Below are 16,045 nucleotides of genomic sequence, written 5' to 3'. Positions count from 1 at the left end.
TCTTCTGGGTCGGGATGCCAACTCGGGATTGGTGAAGGGAAAACTGCTCGGTGTAAAGTGGGTATAAAGTATTGGTGATTAATTGTAAATAAAGTAGACGTAAATTAGAGTATAAAAGATAAGTCCTGCCCCGGAGGGCAGGAGAACAGCCTTGGATGAGTTGCAGAGTGGACCGCTGTAAGGTAGACAGAAAATTCCTTAGATAAAGAAGAATAAACGACCTTGGAAACCTCAAAACAACAGCTCTCGAGTCTTCTTTCGTGCCCTGCTGCGCCCTGCCTGCAAAATAAGAACTCTTAGACCACCCTTTACTGTACAGGTAAGCGACCTCAGACCATAAAAGAGGTCGCCGCCTGTCACAGTTTGGCGTCCCTGGGTGGGCACAAGAGGTGGGCACAAGAAGTGGGCTCACGAAGTGAGCGACAAGCAGGTGTGAAGAGGGCCAGCACGAAGAGGGCGAGAGCGCAGTGAGCTGGAGGTGGCTTCACAAAGGTGAGCACCGTCGACAGAAGATATCCCAGAGGCAGGCACGCCAGAGAAGGCTGCAGAGAAGAGATTTTGACCTTCGCTGAGAGGAAGACAGCTCCAAGCCAGAATCGGAAGGGAGGAAACCCGGGACTCCTCTCCTGTGATCTGCTGGCCAGAGACCAGGAAAAACCATCCGGTTCGACTTAGAGGACTTGCTTTTGGTAAGACAGGTCAAAATTCAGAACATGGGGGGTGGATTCAGCCAGGAACAAATCAATCTCCTAGCTACCTTAAAAGGGGAGATGTCAGCTCATCCCATGCCCATCCCAGATAAGGAACTTAAAAATCTGCTTTTATGGGTGAAGCTCAAGTTTCCAAGTGCCGAGGCGGATTTATTATTCGAGCCAAATTTTTGGGAACAGATCAATAGATCTTTGTACCACTTAGCGACTCAGAGAGATAAAGAGGCGTTAGAGCTCTTGTCTCCGGCACGGGTGATGCTGGAAGTTATTTCGCACAGAAGTGCAAATTTACAGAGTTGCCGGAGGGCGATTCTGGGTCCCTCGGGAGCAGAGGGAGGATCCCACTCTAGCCAGCAGCTGGGGGAGGGAGATCTTTTGCCGTCTGGCCATCAGCCAGCGGAGGAATCTTGCTATCAGCAAGGGGCTTTAGATATAGATGAAGGACCCGAAGAAGGTCAAGGTGTATCCCTAGAAACTCCAGGATCCCCAAGAATACCTAGAACACCCCATCCCAGGAAAGGAAAGCTTAAGCTAGAAATTTTTCCGAGTGAATTGGAGGATTTAGATTTCTGTTTTTACAGCCTCTCGGACACCTTGTCCCCAGAGCGCGGGGGGGCGGTACAAGCACCTCTAGGGGGAACGGGTGGGGCAGAGGCGGAGACGGGAAAGTCAAAAACTACCGCGGACACAGCGGGGAAAAGCGCGGATCCGGTGCGCGCAGTCGCGGGGATAGGCGGGACTCAGCCAATCGCGGCGGCGGCCGGGACGCGCGGAACGGGCGGGGCGGCCGGGATACGCGGGCCAGCCTCGATCCCAGGCACGGGGAGGGCTGCGCTGACCTCCAGCCCGGGAGTGGGCGGGGCGGCGAGCTCCATGCCGATCGCGGGAACGTCGGACGCGGCATGCGCGGTTAGCGCGGGCGCGGTGGCGGCGGTGGGTGGAGCAACAGTCCGAACCGTAGCGGACACAGAAAAAGCAAGTGCAGTGACCATGGTAACAGGGACAGCGTCGGGCGCGTGCGCGATGGCGACGAAGCGCGGTGGGCGTGCGCGCGGAACGCGAAACACGGAAGTGTCAGTTATAGGGGCGGAGAGTCCGGAAGCGAAGAGGGGGCGGAGCAGAAAACAAAGTGACAGCTCAAATGAGAGCGAAGTAGGCGGGTCTAGCTCGGAGGGGGCTGAGACAAGCGACAGTGAGGGAGATCAGGATACGAGAGGAGGCGTGTCCAAGGGCAGGGCTACGTCGGTGCGAGCAGTGGGGAGGCGTGGTCAGGATAGAAGCGGCCACACCCCCGGGGCTCTGCAAGCGGAGACGGGGCGTGCCCAGGCAGGAGGCGTTTCCCTCAGTGCAGACACAGTTAGTCTCAGCAGCGAGCCTCCTCTTCCATGGCAACCAAGTAGACAGTCTCTCATGAAGGTAATAGCTGAAAGTGTCTCACGCAATTTGCACGAACTGTGTGAAACTTTGAAGAGATTCCCAGATTCATCAGAAAAAATAAGCAGCAAAAAGGTGAAACAAAAAGCACAGTCAACCCTAACGGGGCAAACAACTAGTGGTAAAACCTTAACAATGCAAGACTTTTTTCCAACTTCTTACAAAAAATCCTCTTCCAAGAAAAAGTTGCAGGAAAGTCCAAAAGAACAACAGGGTGATACATTGTGTATCACAGCGTCGGAGGGGATTCCGGCATGGGCAGCAGGTGCTAGTGCATCAGGCCAAGGACAATCAATTATGACTCCAAAAGAAATTATCAAAGCTTTTTTGCAGCACATGGGAGCAAGCTTGGAATCTTATCCAGAGATGAGGACAGAATTTCCGCAGATTTTCCGGACAACTCAAGAGTCGCAGATCGTTGTTCCACAGCCAAGACCAGAAACAGCACAGAGAATACAGGTACCAGCCATTCCGGTGAGTGAAGCAGCATGGACCCAGACACAGCAAATAGCTCCTTTCTACAGGTCAGTGCCAATGGAAGCGCAACCATCTGCACCGCAGGCAATGATAGATTGGGCAGACATAAGAAGAAACCTGGCAAGAGATAGATCATGTCCAGTGATTGGTACAGGGGACATTGCAATGCCAGTGGCTTATGACGCCCAAGGGCAAAATCCAAGATGGGAGAGATTAACTCATGATGTGATCAAGGATTTGATCAGAGCTATAAGAGACAATGGACTGGGATCTTCATATTTTAAACAACTTTTAAAGGGTACCCTCAATATGTATAATTTAACTCCATTTGATCTCAGGTCTCTTGTGTCATTGATTCTTACAGACACACAAGCACTCATCTGGGACGGCAGATGGAGAAGGGCACTGCAGGAGCTGAGAACAAAGTATCAAGGTGGGCCAAATGCAGCTCTCACCTTGGCGCAGCTAGCAGGTGACCCACCGGAAGATGACCCAGCTCAGCAAGCAGCGAGACTTCCACGTGACGTGTTGAGAGACATCAAAGAAGCTGCACGTAAGGCAATTTTACAAATTGCACCAGCAGGTATGCAGGATACAATTTTTACAGAGATCAAACAAGGTGCTTCAGAGAGTTACTCCTCATTCACAGATAGGCTCACTCAAGCAGTGGATAGGCAAGTAACTGAAGAAGCAGCCAAACCGCATTTGTTGAAAAGTCTTGCATTTGCAAATGCTAATCAGGAATGCAAAAGGGTCATCAGTGCAATTCCAGGTCAACCCTCTTTAGCAGAGATGGTTGAAGCCTGCAGCAAGGTAGGCACACCACAACATATAGTGTCAATCATGGAAGAAAGTATGGAAAAGATTCTCGCAAACTTCCAAAAACAAAAGAACCCCACAGAGGGACAATGTTATAAATGTGGAAATTCTGGACATTTTAAGAAAAACTGTCCTCAGCTTGCGAAAACAGACAAGTCGTCAGGGCTTTGTCCGAGATGCAGAAGAGGAGAGCTCACGGACGGAACCAGAAGCAGAGACCGTGAACTCCTCTTCGGACAACACACAAAGAACTTAAGGACTGGGAATTGAAAATGTTCATTCCAATGATTTTATGTCTAATGATGCTGTCTATTGCATTAAGCAATGGGGCGGATTTGCCAATAATGCAACCAAGGGAGAATGTCTGGGAGAATTTAGCTCATGCGGCGGGTTTAGACACCATATGTTTAACGCATTCCAAGCCAAAAAAGCCATTTACAACGTGCTTGGTGGGATTGCCGGTGAAAGAATGGCCAATTCCAAAAGGCATCCCTCCAAAGGTGTTGCAGGTTGTGTCGACACCTGTGGATGGATGGAATGTGTGGGTTCAATTTCTTCCAGTAGCTCCTTTCGAACCTCAGGAATTGGAAATCCTGGGGTCAACAATGATGGACTTTTGTATAGAGTTTAACATTTCAAGAATAGCAGATAATAAGACATTAGATGTCACTCCGATTCGCGATGTATATAAGAACGCTTCTTTTTGGTGTAACTATACTACGGTGTCAAACAAACCATCCTTTCGAGTTCCAGCACAATTGCCAAGAGGAACATTTTTCATATGTGGGGACAGAATTTGGCCAGGTATCCCTGCAAACATAAAGGGAGGTCCATGCAGCATTGGGAGGCTTTCGCTTTTAACACCAGACTTGAAAATTTTGAAAAAGTTAAAAAATAGAAATAAGAGAGCAATTCAACAATATGGTCAGGATTGTGATGATAATGTCTACACATGGAACAAGGCACGGAGAATCGCAGCGGCGATTTTCTCACCCCAGATAGCTTCAGGGGCGGCCTTGTCACAATTGGATCATATAGGTTGTTGGCTCAGCAAACATTCTAAAGCAGTTTCACTTGCACTGAGTGACTTGTTAACAGATGTCGACAGTGTAAGAAGAGCCACTCTTCAAAACAGGGCGGCAATCGATTATTTATTGTTAACCCATGGACATGGATGTGAAGAATTTGAGGGAATGTGCTGCATGAATCTATCCGATCATTCAAAATCAATTCATGAAGATATAAAACAGTTACAAGAAGGTGTGACCAAACTTGGAGAAGTCACTGGACCGTTGTTGGATGGTGTGTTTGATTTCTTTAGCTTTTCACCGTTGTGGAGAGAACTTTTAAGGATAGGATTATATGTATTAGTAGGACTCGTAATTCTGTTGTTTGTTTTGCCATGCATTATTCAATGCATACGGCGGGCTATAGACAGGGCAACTAAAGAGGTTCTTTTAGTGCAAACAGAGGGGGGAGATGTGGGAACCCAGGGTATTCCCCTGGCTTCCCTGGAGCCTGTACAGGGGGCTCAGAAGCCTTGGCAAGGTGCCAGAAATCTCTGTGAGTTCGATCTAAGTCCCTGGGAGAAATTACCATCTTTATATACAGAATTACAGAGTCACAGAAATAAGTAGAGTGTAAATTGATGTGTTAGAAGGTAGAAAAATAAGGTTTTAAAGATTGTTTACATTAAGGGGTTTTTGGACACAAGATGGAGGATTTGTGGCGTAGTAAGAAATTCTTCTTCTTCTTCATGGCATCCATCTTCTGGGTCGGGATGCCAACTCGGGATTGGTGAAGGGAAAACTGCTCGGTGTAAAGTGGGTATAAAGTATTGGTGATTAATTGTAAATAAAGTAGACGTAAATTAGAGTATAAAAGATAAGTCCTGCCCCGGAGGGCAGGAGAACAGCCTTGGATGAGTTGCAGAGTGGACCGCTGTAAGGTAGACAGAAAATTCCTTAGATAAAGAAGAATAAACGACCTTGGAAACCTCAAAACAACAGCTCTCGAGTCTTCTTTCGTGCCCTGCTGCGCCCTGCCTGCAAAATAAGAACTCTTAGACCACCCTTTACTGTACAGGTAAGCGACCTCAGACCATAAAAGAGGTCGCCGCCTGTCACACATTTGCACCAAAGACTTTACAAATATTAACTTGGTACTGATTTTCCAGCACCTTAATGAAACAGCACTACATTCCCTTTACAGATGAAGGAACTGGAGGCAGATAAATGTCTGCAGAGGCAGTGTGAATCAGAGCTGGAGTAAGAGTTTGACCACTCAGTAACCTGACTGCTGTGACCATATTTATAGACTTCTTTCTCCTAAAAGTTAGTTACATATTTACAGCAGTCTTAATTTCTGAAGCCTAACTGTACAATAGAATTCCATACACAAAGAACCAGGGAGGGAGATGTGTCTTGTATCCTCAATTCTGATACTTTGAATTTTTTGCCTTTGCTACTTTGCCAGTAAATCCTGTAGACATGCAGTCTCTTAGCCACTTGATGCTGTTCTTATGGTGACAAGCAGCTCTGTGCTTATATCTGAAAGGGTCTCAAAACCTAGCTTTTCTTTTTACTGCATCATCCATAGTGTAGTCTTGGAGATATTATCTAGCTGTACCTGTCAAGAGGCATATTTGTGTGTTGAGGAGCATGGGCTATCTAACCACTGGGGTAACTGCTGTCTCTTGCTGGAGCACAGCTAGGGCACTCTTTTAGGATGTGAAAGACTGTCTATTGGTCACCCAGTCTTAGAGAGATGGTATGAACCAAGCTTTCCCAATCATAAGAACATCCTAGCTCATAAAAGAAGGGGATTTTTTTAGGAAGGATTGTCTTTACTTCTTCCGGGGAAGTTTTTCACTGTGTATGAGATCTTACAAAGGCACATATTGTTAATATCTGGAAAAATGGAGGGCAAAAACAACCTAGAGAATCATAGGTAATTCAGGCAGTCCTGGGTGTACTGGTGCTTTATTCTACCAAGCTGACTCTGCAATCCATAAGCACAGGTCCAGCAAGAACTTTTAGATTCATCTGAAGGACAAACAGCCCAGATCTGGCCTTGCTCTATGTAGAATTTTTCTGCTCCGTGCTGTGTACGATGATGATCTGCTTTCTGGAAGGCAATGCAAACGTACTTGAGCTGCTTCTGTCATGCCTTGAGTGAGGTGCAGAGCTCTGACTTGGGTCAATGCCTTCCAGCAGTTCAGCCATGCTCACATAGTGCCTGTAGGAGCTGAAAAATCTGCAGATCTGGGCTGGCTGCAGTGGAGCTATGCCTGACCTCTCTGCCTTCATCACCTGTTTAATAACTTGGAGGGAGAGGCTTGGGTAAAGGGCAGCTGCCAGTATAATAATTAGGGCAGAGGGAAAGAGAGGGAATCCCATAGCGCTGCTGTTTAGAGGAGTCATCTGGAAGAAAACAGGATCTCTCCAATGAGTGTGGAAGTATTCCCTACAAGGATGTGTAGAAAGGGTGACTAACACTTTTTTTCTTCAGAAAAGCAGTTTTGGTTCAAAGGGGGGAACTCTGCAAGCAGGCACATAGTTGGGAATTCCTCATGGAAGCCAGCCTAAAATGTGGATGAGACATCATCCCTCTCCTTAGCACTTCCTAGTGTTAGCTTAAAATGATTCACCAAATACCTGAATCTTGCTCTCAGGTATTTCTCCTTTTTCCTCCTCCTTCTCCCATGTGTTGTAATAAATAGCCTTAGGATGTAGCATCTAAAGCCATCATAATCTTTGCCATTCTACTGCCTGTTTCTTTTATGGTTCATAAAGTTTCACTGAAGCAAAGTTTGTTCACAGTACTTGTGAGACCTTATCAAATTTGGTCATTTCTTCTGTGAGATTTTGTGCAGAGCATCTAAAAATGACAAAGTGCAGGAAATCCTCTTTTTATGCAGTCTATCAAAACAAGGGGAAAATGACCCATGGTTTGATAGAAATTTCTTTGTTTACCATTGCAAAATCATCTCTATGCTGAGAAGCTTCTGTTTAATCTGCATATATTTTCCTCTATAGCTGATTTTTTTTATTTTAAATTTTTTTTGGTCTAGATGTGGCAGGTATATGTTCCAAATAAGATTCAAGTTCTAGTGTGCTGTACTCTGTGTTACTGAAGAGTGTGAGAAATTGATCTAGACAACTTAGTTTAAGAGACAAAGCAGACACATGGTGAATGAAAGGAAATTAGTCCCCCTGCCCTCTCCTCTTGCAAGCACACTATTTATAGAGAGAGGGAGATGATTTGAAATGAATGCCCACACTGGGAGTTTTGGCCCTGGTAGAACAACTGAGATATTGTGTTCTTGCATCTCTGAATTGATCATGCAATGCTGGAAATAGAAACAATGCTACTGATGGCAACCCTCATGCAGGAGTTTTAAGGGAGAATATTTAAGGTGAGTATAATATTTTATCTTTAAAGGGAAGAGTAAACATGAAAATTCTTTCTTTTTAGTGTTCTGTGAGTTTCAGCAGAGACGAAATTTGATTGCAGCTCTAGTTTTGGTAGTTTTCCCTTAATGGCACATTTCATTGTATTTCTCAGAATTACCACAAAAAGAAACTTCTATTATTTGAAAATATCTTTATTATCTGTTATTTCATACAAAATGCTTTTTAAGAGTAGGTAGAAAATATGGCTGTTGAATACATTAAGAAAAGAGATAGGAAGAATAGAGGTGTTATTCAAAAATTTTAGGGAGATAGGATACTATTCTTTTTTTTTTCCTTTACCTTTTCTCTGTTAAGTATGCTAATAATCTTAAACAGAGTGAAGAACTGTATTTTAGTTTTTTTATGGATACTTTTGAGTAGCTTTTAGGGAGTTTGTTGGTTGGTTTGTTTTTTAATTAGTTGTCACTACTTCTGCAGAGCAAGTATTGTTTCTTAAGTAGGAGTGCTCAGGACTGCTGCCTCACAAACTAACAGTAATTCCCACACGAAAATGTGCAAAAACTACCCTCAGTAGCAGCCACCAGAAGAAAGAGAAGATTTGGACAGAGCACAAGAGCTTTTCCTGTGCTGAAAAATGTAAAATAACTGTCTCAAAAATTCTTTAATCTTCATCCAGTAGATTTCTATGACTGTCCTCTGACCGCAGGGATTAGAAGATAACTCAGATTGGAAAGGGCTTCAGAAGATGTCCAGTGTAGCCTCAGCTGTGGAGTCAGTCCATGTTGCTCACAGATTTATTCTCCTGAGTTTTGAAAACCTGCAAGGATAGCACAACATACCTGAGAACCTGTGCTTGAGTGTTCTCACAAAGAAAATGTTTCCTTTCTAACCAGTCCAAATCTCTCTACGCTCAGTTCAAATACAATTGCCCAGTGTGACACACTTTGGTGTGACACACTTTAGTGTGACAAATAGCTTTAGTGGCAGAGAGGCTAGGAATTCACTAGCCCTCTATGCATTTTCCCTTTTCCTTTTTCCCCTCTTCTTTTTTTCCTTTCCCCTTTCTTCCCCTTTTTGCTTTTCTGTTTTTGTGTTTCTCTTTTTGCCCTTCCCCTTCCCCTAGAGCAACCAACCCACTGGTCTCAGTAATTTCACGATTATAAGCCACACCTGATTATAAACTGCACATCTGGGTGTCGGCAACTGTCTTAGGTTACACTACAGAGTGTGATAAAAGGTATCTATTCTATCACCATCTGTTGAGGGTGGGGGCAGTGATCCTTATCTCCATGGGAGATATTCTGCTAATGGGCCATCCATTGAAACCAGGCAGGGCATTGTTCTTTATCTTTTCACAACCCATCCTTCCTCCAGCGAGTCATCGTCTGCTAATGGCCCATTGAGTCCCACTGTGTGACTGATAAAATTACTGCATCCCATTGGAAGTTGCTCCAGCCAGGGGGAAGAGCCCAACATTTCTCACCAAGATAAAAACAGAGGTTTTGGGACACTACGGGAGCCCCTTTCTCCACTGGACTCCAGAGCAAAACTGGATTTCTCCACATCACCACTGGACCTCTGGAGGGAAACTGCACCTTCTACACGAGCACTGCTTCAACTGAATCACATCTGTCACTGCAGGAGGATGCAGCCACCATTTAAAGGGACTGCTACCAACACCCTGCCTGACGGGGTGTCAGGTTGTACTCTGACTTTGTCAGGGTTTGGAGTTTGTTTCTTTGTAGTACTGTATTTCTATTTTAATTTCCCTAGAAAAGAACTGTTATTCCTAATTCCCATATCTTTGCCTGAGAGCCCCTTGATTTCAAAATTATAATAATTTGGAGGGAGGGGGTTTACATTCTCCATTTCAAAGAGAAGCTCCTGCCTTTCTTAGCAGACACCTGTCTCCAAACTAAAACAGCAACTTTTCGTTCTTTGTCCATATATAAGCCGCACCTGATTATAAGCCGCACTTCGGGTTCGAACCGAAATTTTAGTCAAAATGGTGTGGCTTATAATCATGAAATTACTATAATTAAAACCCTCCCAGATAGGCAGCAGGAAAAGCACCAGCTTTAGCCTGAGTCTGATTCTCTGCCTGTAACTAGACACAAGTGAATTGGGATTGGTCAGCGAAATAATTCTGAAGCTTTAAGGAAATGAGGAAGGGGGAGGAGAAGAAAGTGGGATGTTTATAAAGTTCCCTTGCTTTATTTGGAAAACAAAGTCAATGGAGTACCAATTAGTGTCTGTGGTTATTGCATATTGCCTGTCAAATATATCCTCACTGTACTTTGCATATGCTTTCAGTAACAGTCACCTGCAAAAGATGACATTTCTTAAATGTCCCTTCTCTTGCAGGACCATCCTGATGAAAATTAGAAGCCATCAGACAAAGTACTATAAAGCAATGATAACCTCATCCTAACGAAATCTTTGTTAGTTTCCATTGGTAACTTGTTAAGCAAGTGAGTTGAATTGCATTTCTCAAAGATGAGAAATTTTAAAAGTGGTTTAATTTGGCACCAGCACAGTGCAGTTGTACAACATAGGCAGGACTAGAAGGAAGTATTAAATTAAGGCAATGACAAAAAAAAATAAAAGTTTATTTCAGCTGGATTTTGAAAAAAATTTAAGAATTTAAGTATTTTTGTGTTTCAAGTTGCTATAAGCTTGAATCTCAGTGTTGGAAAATACTATTACAACCAATAACTGATTCTCTAATTGTTTAAAGACGACCTAATATAAGGGAAAAATGGGACTAATCAATATAATCGATCTGTCACTCTACAGGCAGATGCGCTTATTTGCATTTGTACATTACAAATATGTTTTAATGTTTTACTGCAAGGTAACTATTACGAACTCTCCAGTGCTACTGATAGCTAGGAAACATGCTTATGAGTATTTAATTTGCTATGCTGTGACTTGTCCTAGAAATCAGCAAATTTAATCCAAGCAGGTAGAATTAGGCTCATGAATGGGCCTTTTCTGAATCAGAGTTTGCAAGGTGGCAGTGAAGCATGGCTGGCTTCAGATCTAGGAGCTTTGGAGTCTCTTAGTGCTGAACCTCCTATGCATTTTTTTTTCTTTATTTTTTTGTTTCTTGAGGGTGGTGAGACACTGGAACAGGTTGTTCAGGAAAACTGTGGATGCCCTTTGCCTGGAAGTGCTCAAGCCAAGGCTGGATGGAACCCTGAGCAACGTAGTCTTGTCCTGCCCTTGGCATGGGGAGTGGAACCAGATGATCTTCAGGATCTCTTCCAATACAAACCATTCTATAATTCTAAAAAGTGTCTTGTTCCCAACATGTTACTGCATTTTATGGCCTATTTTCCTTTATCATAAGTGTTATAATGCCTCACTGGGCAGAGAATGTAAAGGTATGTGACTTCTGTGGTACCTATTTCCAGTGCAACAGGAGGAGAGAGGGGGATTCTCTCCAGGTTAGGTAGCACTGGCTTCATACAAGCCAAGTATTTGACATCTCAGGAAGTTTTTGCCAATTAATTCCTCTTTCCTAACTGACTCATAGTTTAGAATTAGAGGAAGTAAACAGGTGGCCGTGTTTATAATAGAGACAAATTCTTTGCACATTGGCAGTATTTCTGCATTTAAAGTTTGTACTGTATTTATTCCTAATGCTAAAATGCTTCCAAAGAAAAAGAAAAGAAAAGTGCTGCTTTATGGCTGCCCGCTCATTTAAAGCATACTCTAATATGATACTGAATAGAATAAAACTATAGTGGAATAAAGATATGTCCTTGGTCATTGAGCTCAAGAATATTTCTTTTTCTCTTGTTTTTTCCAAAGGATTGAGTCTGCTGTCTTAGTATTTTGGAGATTTACAGACAGAAGTGCTGTGCACATGTGCAAAATATAAAGTGTAGTTTCCTAGCTCCAAATTTTCACTGATATTTTTGTTTCAGGTTGCAGGGTCCAAGATAGAATTGCGTTGTTTGGTTTTTTTTTTCCTTCTTAAGTTAATTCAACCTTGTTGCACTTTGTTGGCTTTGACTATCTATTACATAAGCATCCATGTGCTGCCAAGACATCTTCCAGCGTGAAGGCATACTCTGGATGCACCATTGTGTGGTTTTTTTTTAAGGAGTTTGTCAGCTTGTCTCACCTTGTCTTAACAGGAATCTGCTCAATTGGTTTTAGCTGCATGTTTTTTGATCATGTTCAGCCTTTCTTACTTGTCTTTCTAAGATGTAATTATTCTGTTTCTTTCTTTAAGTAATTTGAAACATTTTAAAACTCCTGGCCACATCTCATATGCAAGTTTGGAGCTGTCTTGTTGCATCTCTGTAAAATAATATTTAGTGCTTGGAAGTGAGAATGATATGAACATAATATCTGTGACACGGAATCTGCGAAACCTGAATCTAAAACAGTAATATTGTCATTAATGGGCTATATTGTGATATAGATGCCCTTAAATCCAGGACATGAAATAAATAGAACATCCTTTTCCCATTCCTTACTACTCTTCAACCACATAGTGATTCACAGTGTTTCAGCTTGGCACAGAGATGCAGTCCATGTTTGAATGGTTCATTAGCTGAAAGAAATATGAATATTCATTTTTTCCTCATTTGTTCAACAGAATAGAAATGGAAACAGTCTCTGTAGCAGAATTTCTGTTTAATACAAATGAAGTCTATGAGGCAATACTGTTAATAAAAATGTACTGAGGCTATAGTTGTGTTAGGTCTATTCTCCCTGAAAATTTTGATATTGAAAGTGGACTGATGAAGCATTTCTGCCAGTTATTCAAAATTGACTACAGAAATAGATTAGCTCTTTCTGAAAAACAAGAAGTCAACTGTACTAGAAAGTAATGACATTGTTTATTTTTCTGAGATACTTATGGCAAAACATAAAAACCGAGAAAGTCAAGTTATATTTGCATTTTTGGTAATGGAAAGCCAACTACTTTGCATAAAAAGTGAAAGAAGTAAAAAATTTGAAATGCTGCCTTTCATTTTTATAATGAGCAAAATAAAAAAGCAAAGCAGACTTTTACTGATAGCATTTGGCTTATCAATCTCATGAAAAGATAAATGTTTCAAAGGAAAATTAACAAGCAGTTCGAACAAGACATTTGGATAACAATGTGTGAAGCACTTGAAAGAAACTGGAAGTCCTAAGGACAGGCTGTTCCTGAGTTTCCACTGAAAACAGACGCAAACTTTTTGTAGTTGATGTTATACTTGTGTTTTCTACTGGGATTTGAGTAAGAGGTGTTAATAGTACAATAGCATGTGCTGCTTTTCCTTACAATTCCCATCCAGTTATGTGGCTCTAGGGAGTGGCAAATTGTTTGCAGGAAGCTAATGTCTGGTGAGATGCCTGATGAGGATATGGGAGGGATAGAAGAAAGTTTTCAACTAAAAGAAGAGAATCCAAATATTTTTGAGTCCTCTGCCCAAGAAATAGTACAGTAATTTCACGAATACAAACCGCAGCAATTTGACAAAAATTTTGGTGGAAACCCGGAAGTGCGGCTAATACTCGGGGGCGGCTAATATGTGAATAATTTGCTGACATTTACAACCCCAGACGTGCCAGCCAGGGCACCGAGCCAAGCACCTGCCAGTAAAAGCCGGCATTTCGCAATTGTTACAGTGTTACCGTGTTGCCCTGGCTCCCTGCAGGCAGCACGGGGGGCGGGGAGAGAGGCGGGAGAGCTCTCCCCTCCTCTGCCGCAGCTCAGGGGAGGACGGGAGGGGGGTGCGCCGCCATTGCAGCGGCCCGGGGAGGAGAGGGGGGGGCCGCGCCGTCATTGCCGCGGCCCGGGGAGGAGAGGGGGGGGGCCGCACTGCCATTGCCGCGGCTCCGGGAGCCGACGGGGGTTGGGCGCTGCCATTGCCGCGGCTCCGGGAGCCGACGGGGGTGGGGCGCCGCCATTGCCGCGGCCCAGGGAGCCGACGGGAGCCCTGTGCAGCCATTGCCGTGGCTCGGGGAGGAGGTGGGGTGCTTTGTCCGCGCCCGCCGCTGGCGCCACAGGCGTGGGAAAGCTCCGTCCCCGCCCACCGCCACTGCCGTAGGAGCGGGGGAAGCTCCGTCCCTGCCTGCCACCGCGGGGCAGCGCCGACCCGGGGTGACCGAGCCCAGTGGCAGTGGCGACCGGCCCCGAGCGGCAGCACCGGGCTGGGCCACCTGGCCCCGTCAGCGGCCCCTAGCGGGCCGAGCCTGCACAGCCTTAGCTCAGCCAGTAAACCTCGCCCTCCCGCGATTCTGTTACTAATTGCACGCGGGTCCTCACTGCTAACGACAGAGCGGCTTATATTCGGGTGCGGCTTATTTATGGACAAAAACCGAAATATTTGCCAACACCCAGAGATGCGGCTTATACTCAGTGCGGCTTGTATTCGTGAATTTACTGTACTTTGGTTCCATCTGCTCTTGTTAACTTGACTAAGAATCTAACATGACTGAAGCAGGGCACAGGACCAAATTGCCATACCAGTAAGGAGGGGTGTAACCTAAGGTGTAGATTCTGTATTGGTGAAGATGATATGAATTTCAACTAGCAGATGAACGAATTTGTTCTTAATTGGTCCATTCTGACATGTACAGCCATAATTTTAAATAAAAATTATTTGTGTCCCTGAAGATCTTGAATGAAAGGAGTATGGCATTTATTTAAATTTCAGTAGGTCTGAACCTGGAATCATTTGCACTGTAAGAACGCATAGCGTGTTAACTGCATGCTCTGATTGCTATAGGACTATCAGTTTTTGCTTCTTTTTGTGTACTCTTCTTGGTTAATATGGCTTTGCTGAGAAAGGAAATCAATTTATGCATTATTTTTAGTGTTTTCCTTGGCTGATTTATGCAGTATTGTATGCTGCACACAGTAAAGTCTGTAGAAAAAGAAACAAGTAGTTCTTGTTTCCTAGGCATTTCCTAGGCACAGTTACATCTTCCAAATAAATGAGTAATACGGCAGAGCAGAGTCTTACTAGTCTGTACTCAAGAGAGAAACAGCAGGTTTGATTAGTGTGATTTGAAGGCTGCCCACTTTGGATAGGGTTTTGGTGTGCAGGAACAGGGAATTTTTCAACTCAGAAGCTTTTTCTGTTGCAAAATGGCCTTTTCTGAATGCTGCCAGCCTTCTCTTGGACTTGTCTCCTGGAAGCCTGTTAGTACTTTCTCATTAATTATGGAACTTCCAGGATCTCCTGTCTGCTGCTCCAGCACAGGGAGATTTGCCTTGTAGATGGTTATCATCACTGACCTCCCAAACAAAAAACATCTTCCTTCCCAAAGCCATACAGGTGCCTAGCTGAAGATGAGAAAGGGTTATGAAATATTGTGTTACCATCTGAGGAAAGTTGTAGCCTCCCTGGAAAACTAGTAACACAACTGGGAAGCCAATGTTTGACCAAATGCCTGTGCTTGGAGCAGGTTTGCAGAAGCTCAATTTGTCAGTTATTGACCTCAATTTTAATGAATTTTCCAAACTGTCTTTAGAAAGGTGATAGGCAAAGAAAAATGATAGGTGCCAGTAAGAGATTAGTCAGATTATTAGAAAAGGAATGAAATTACGATTTCTTTCCAAACCATTCCCAAATCCATTACTATTTTTTTCTCCCATCTAGTGAACTTCATGTTTTTATAAAGAGGAAACATGAACCTTCCATTTGATTAGGGGAAAAAAAATCCTGCCAGCACCTAGACCAGCTGCATATCACTGATTTGGGGGTTTGTTAGTGATTATGAAATGTAACAAAGGCAACAAGGAGAAGATAGCTTTCTCAGTTATAAAAGCTTGTTTTCTTTCTTGCCATGTACTTATATACTGATATACATGCAGCTACAATAAGTTGTACAAAATTGCCACAGTTTCCAAGAAACAAAGCAAAATGTATAATATGGATACTGCTGAGAATCAACAAAATACTCCTTATGAATGTTGTCCCTAGGACAGGATTTCATTTTTACTAGCAGTAGCATTTGAAGAGCTTTGCCCATTGAATAGGATTTGCAATTTAGTTAAACTGAGGCTAGGTAAGTATTATCCTGTGGTGTCTGTTGCTATGAGCTGTTTTCCCATGCTGTCTTACTCAGTGTGGGTTGAATTTCTAAGAGTTGGTTTGTAAACTTCTTGGAACAAAAGCCATAATTTCTGTGTGCCTGTGACATATCTTACAGGGGTCCTGCTGCAGTGTTATAGTC

General features: G+C 43.6%; 1 protein-coding gene across 1 annotated transcript; it reads left to right on the top strand.

Moving 5' to 3' along the window:
• The first annotated feature begins 1,634 nt into the window (after positions 1-1,634).
• LOC116996418 lies at positions 1,635-3,067 on the top strand. Its single transcript, XM_033060005.2, has 2 exons — positions 1,635-2,618; positions 2,986-3,067. Exons 1-2 carry the CDS (start codon positions 1,701-1,703, stop codon positions 3,037-3,039), a joined length of 972 nt encoding a protein of 323 aa, XP_032915896.2. The 5' UTR covers positions 1,635-1,700; the 3' UTR covers positions 3,040-3,067.
• Positions 3,068-16,045: the final 12,978 nt, after the last annotated feature.

This window comes from Catharus ustulatus, chromosome 5, assembly GCF_009819885.2.
Source record: "Catharus ustulatus isolate bCatUst1 chromosome 5, bCatUst1.pri.v2, whole genome shotgun sequence".
In the NCBI taxonomy this organism is placed as follows: domain Eukaryota; kingdom Metazoa; phylum Chordata; class Aves; order Passeriformes; family Turdidae; genus Catharus; species Catharus ustulatus.
This window is presented reverse-complemented; position numbering and strand designations above follow the sequence as displayed.

Excerpts from the sequence above, each read along its gene's own strand:
- LOC116996418 (XM_033060005.2), top strand. The coding sequence starts at position 1,701 with ATGGTAACAGGGACAGCGTCGGGCGCGTGCGCGATGGCGACGAAGCGC. Across the intron at positions 2,619-2,985 it reads TACAGGTACCAGCCATTCCG|ACACACAAGCACTCATCTGG; the intron begins GTGAGTGAAGCA and ends TGATTCTTACAG.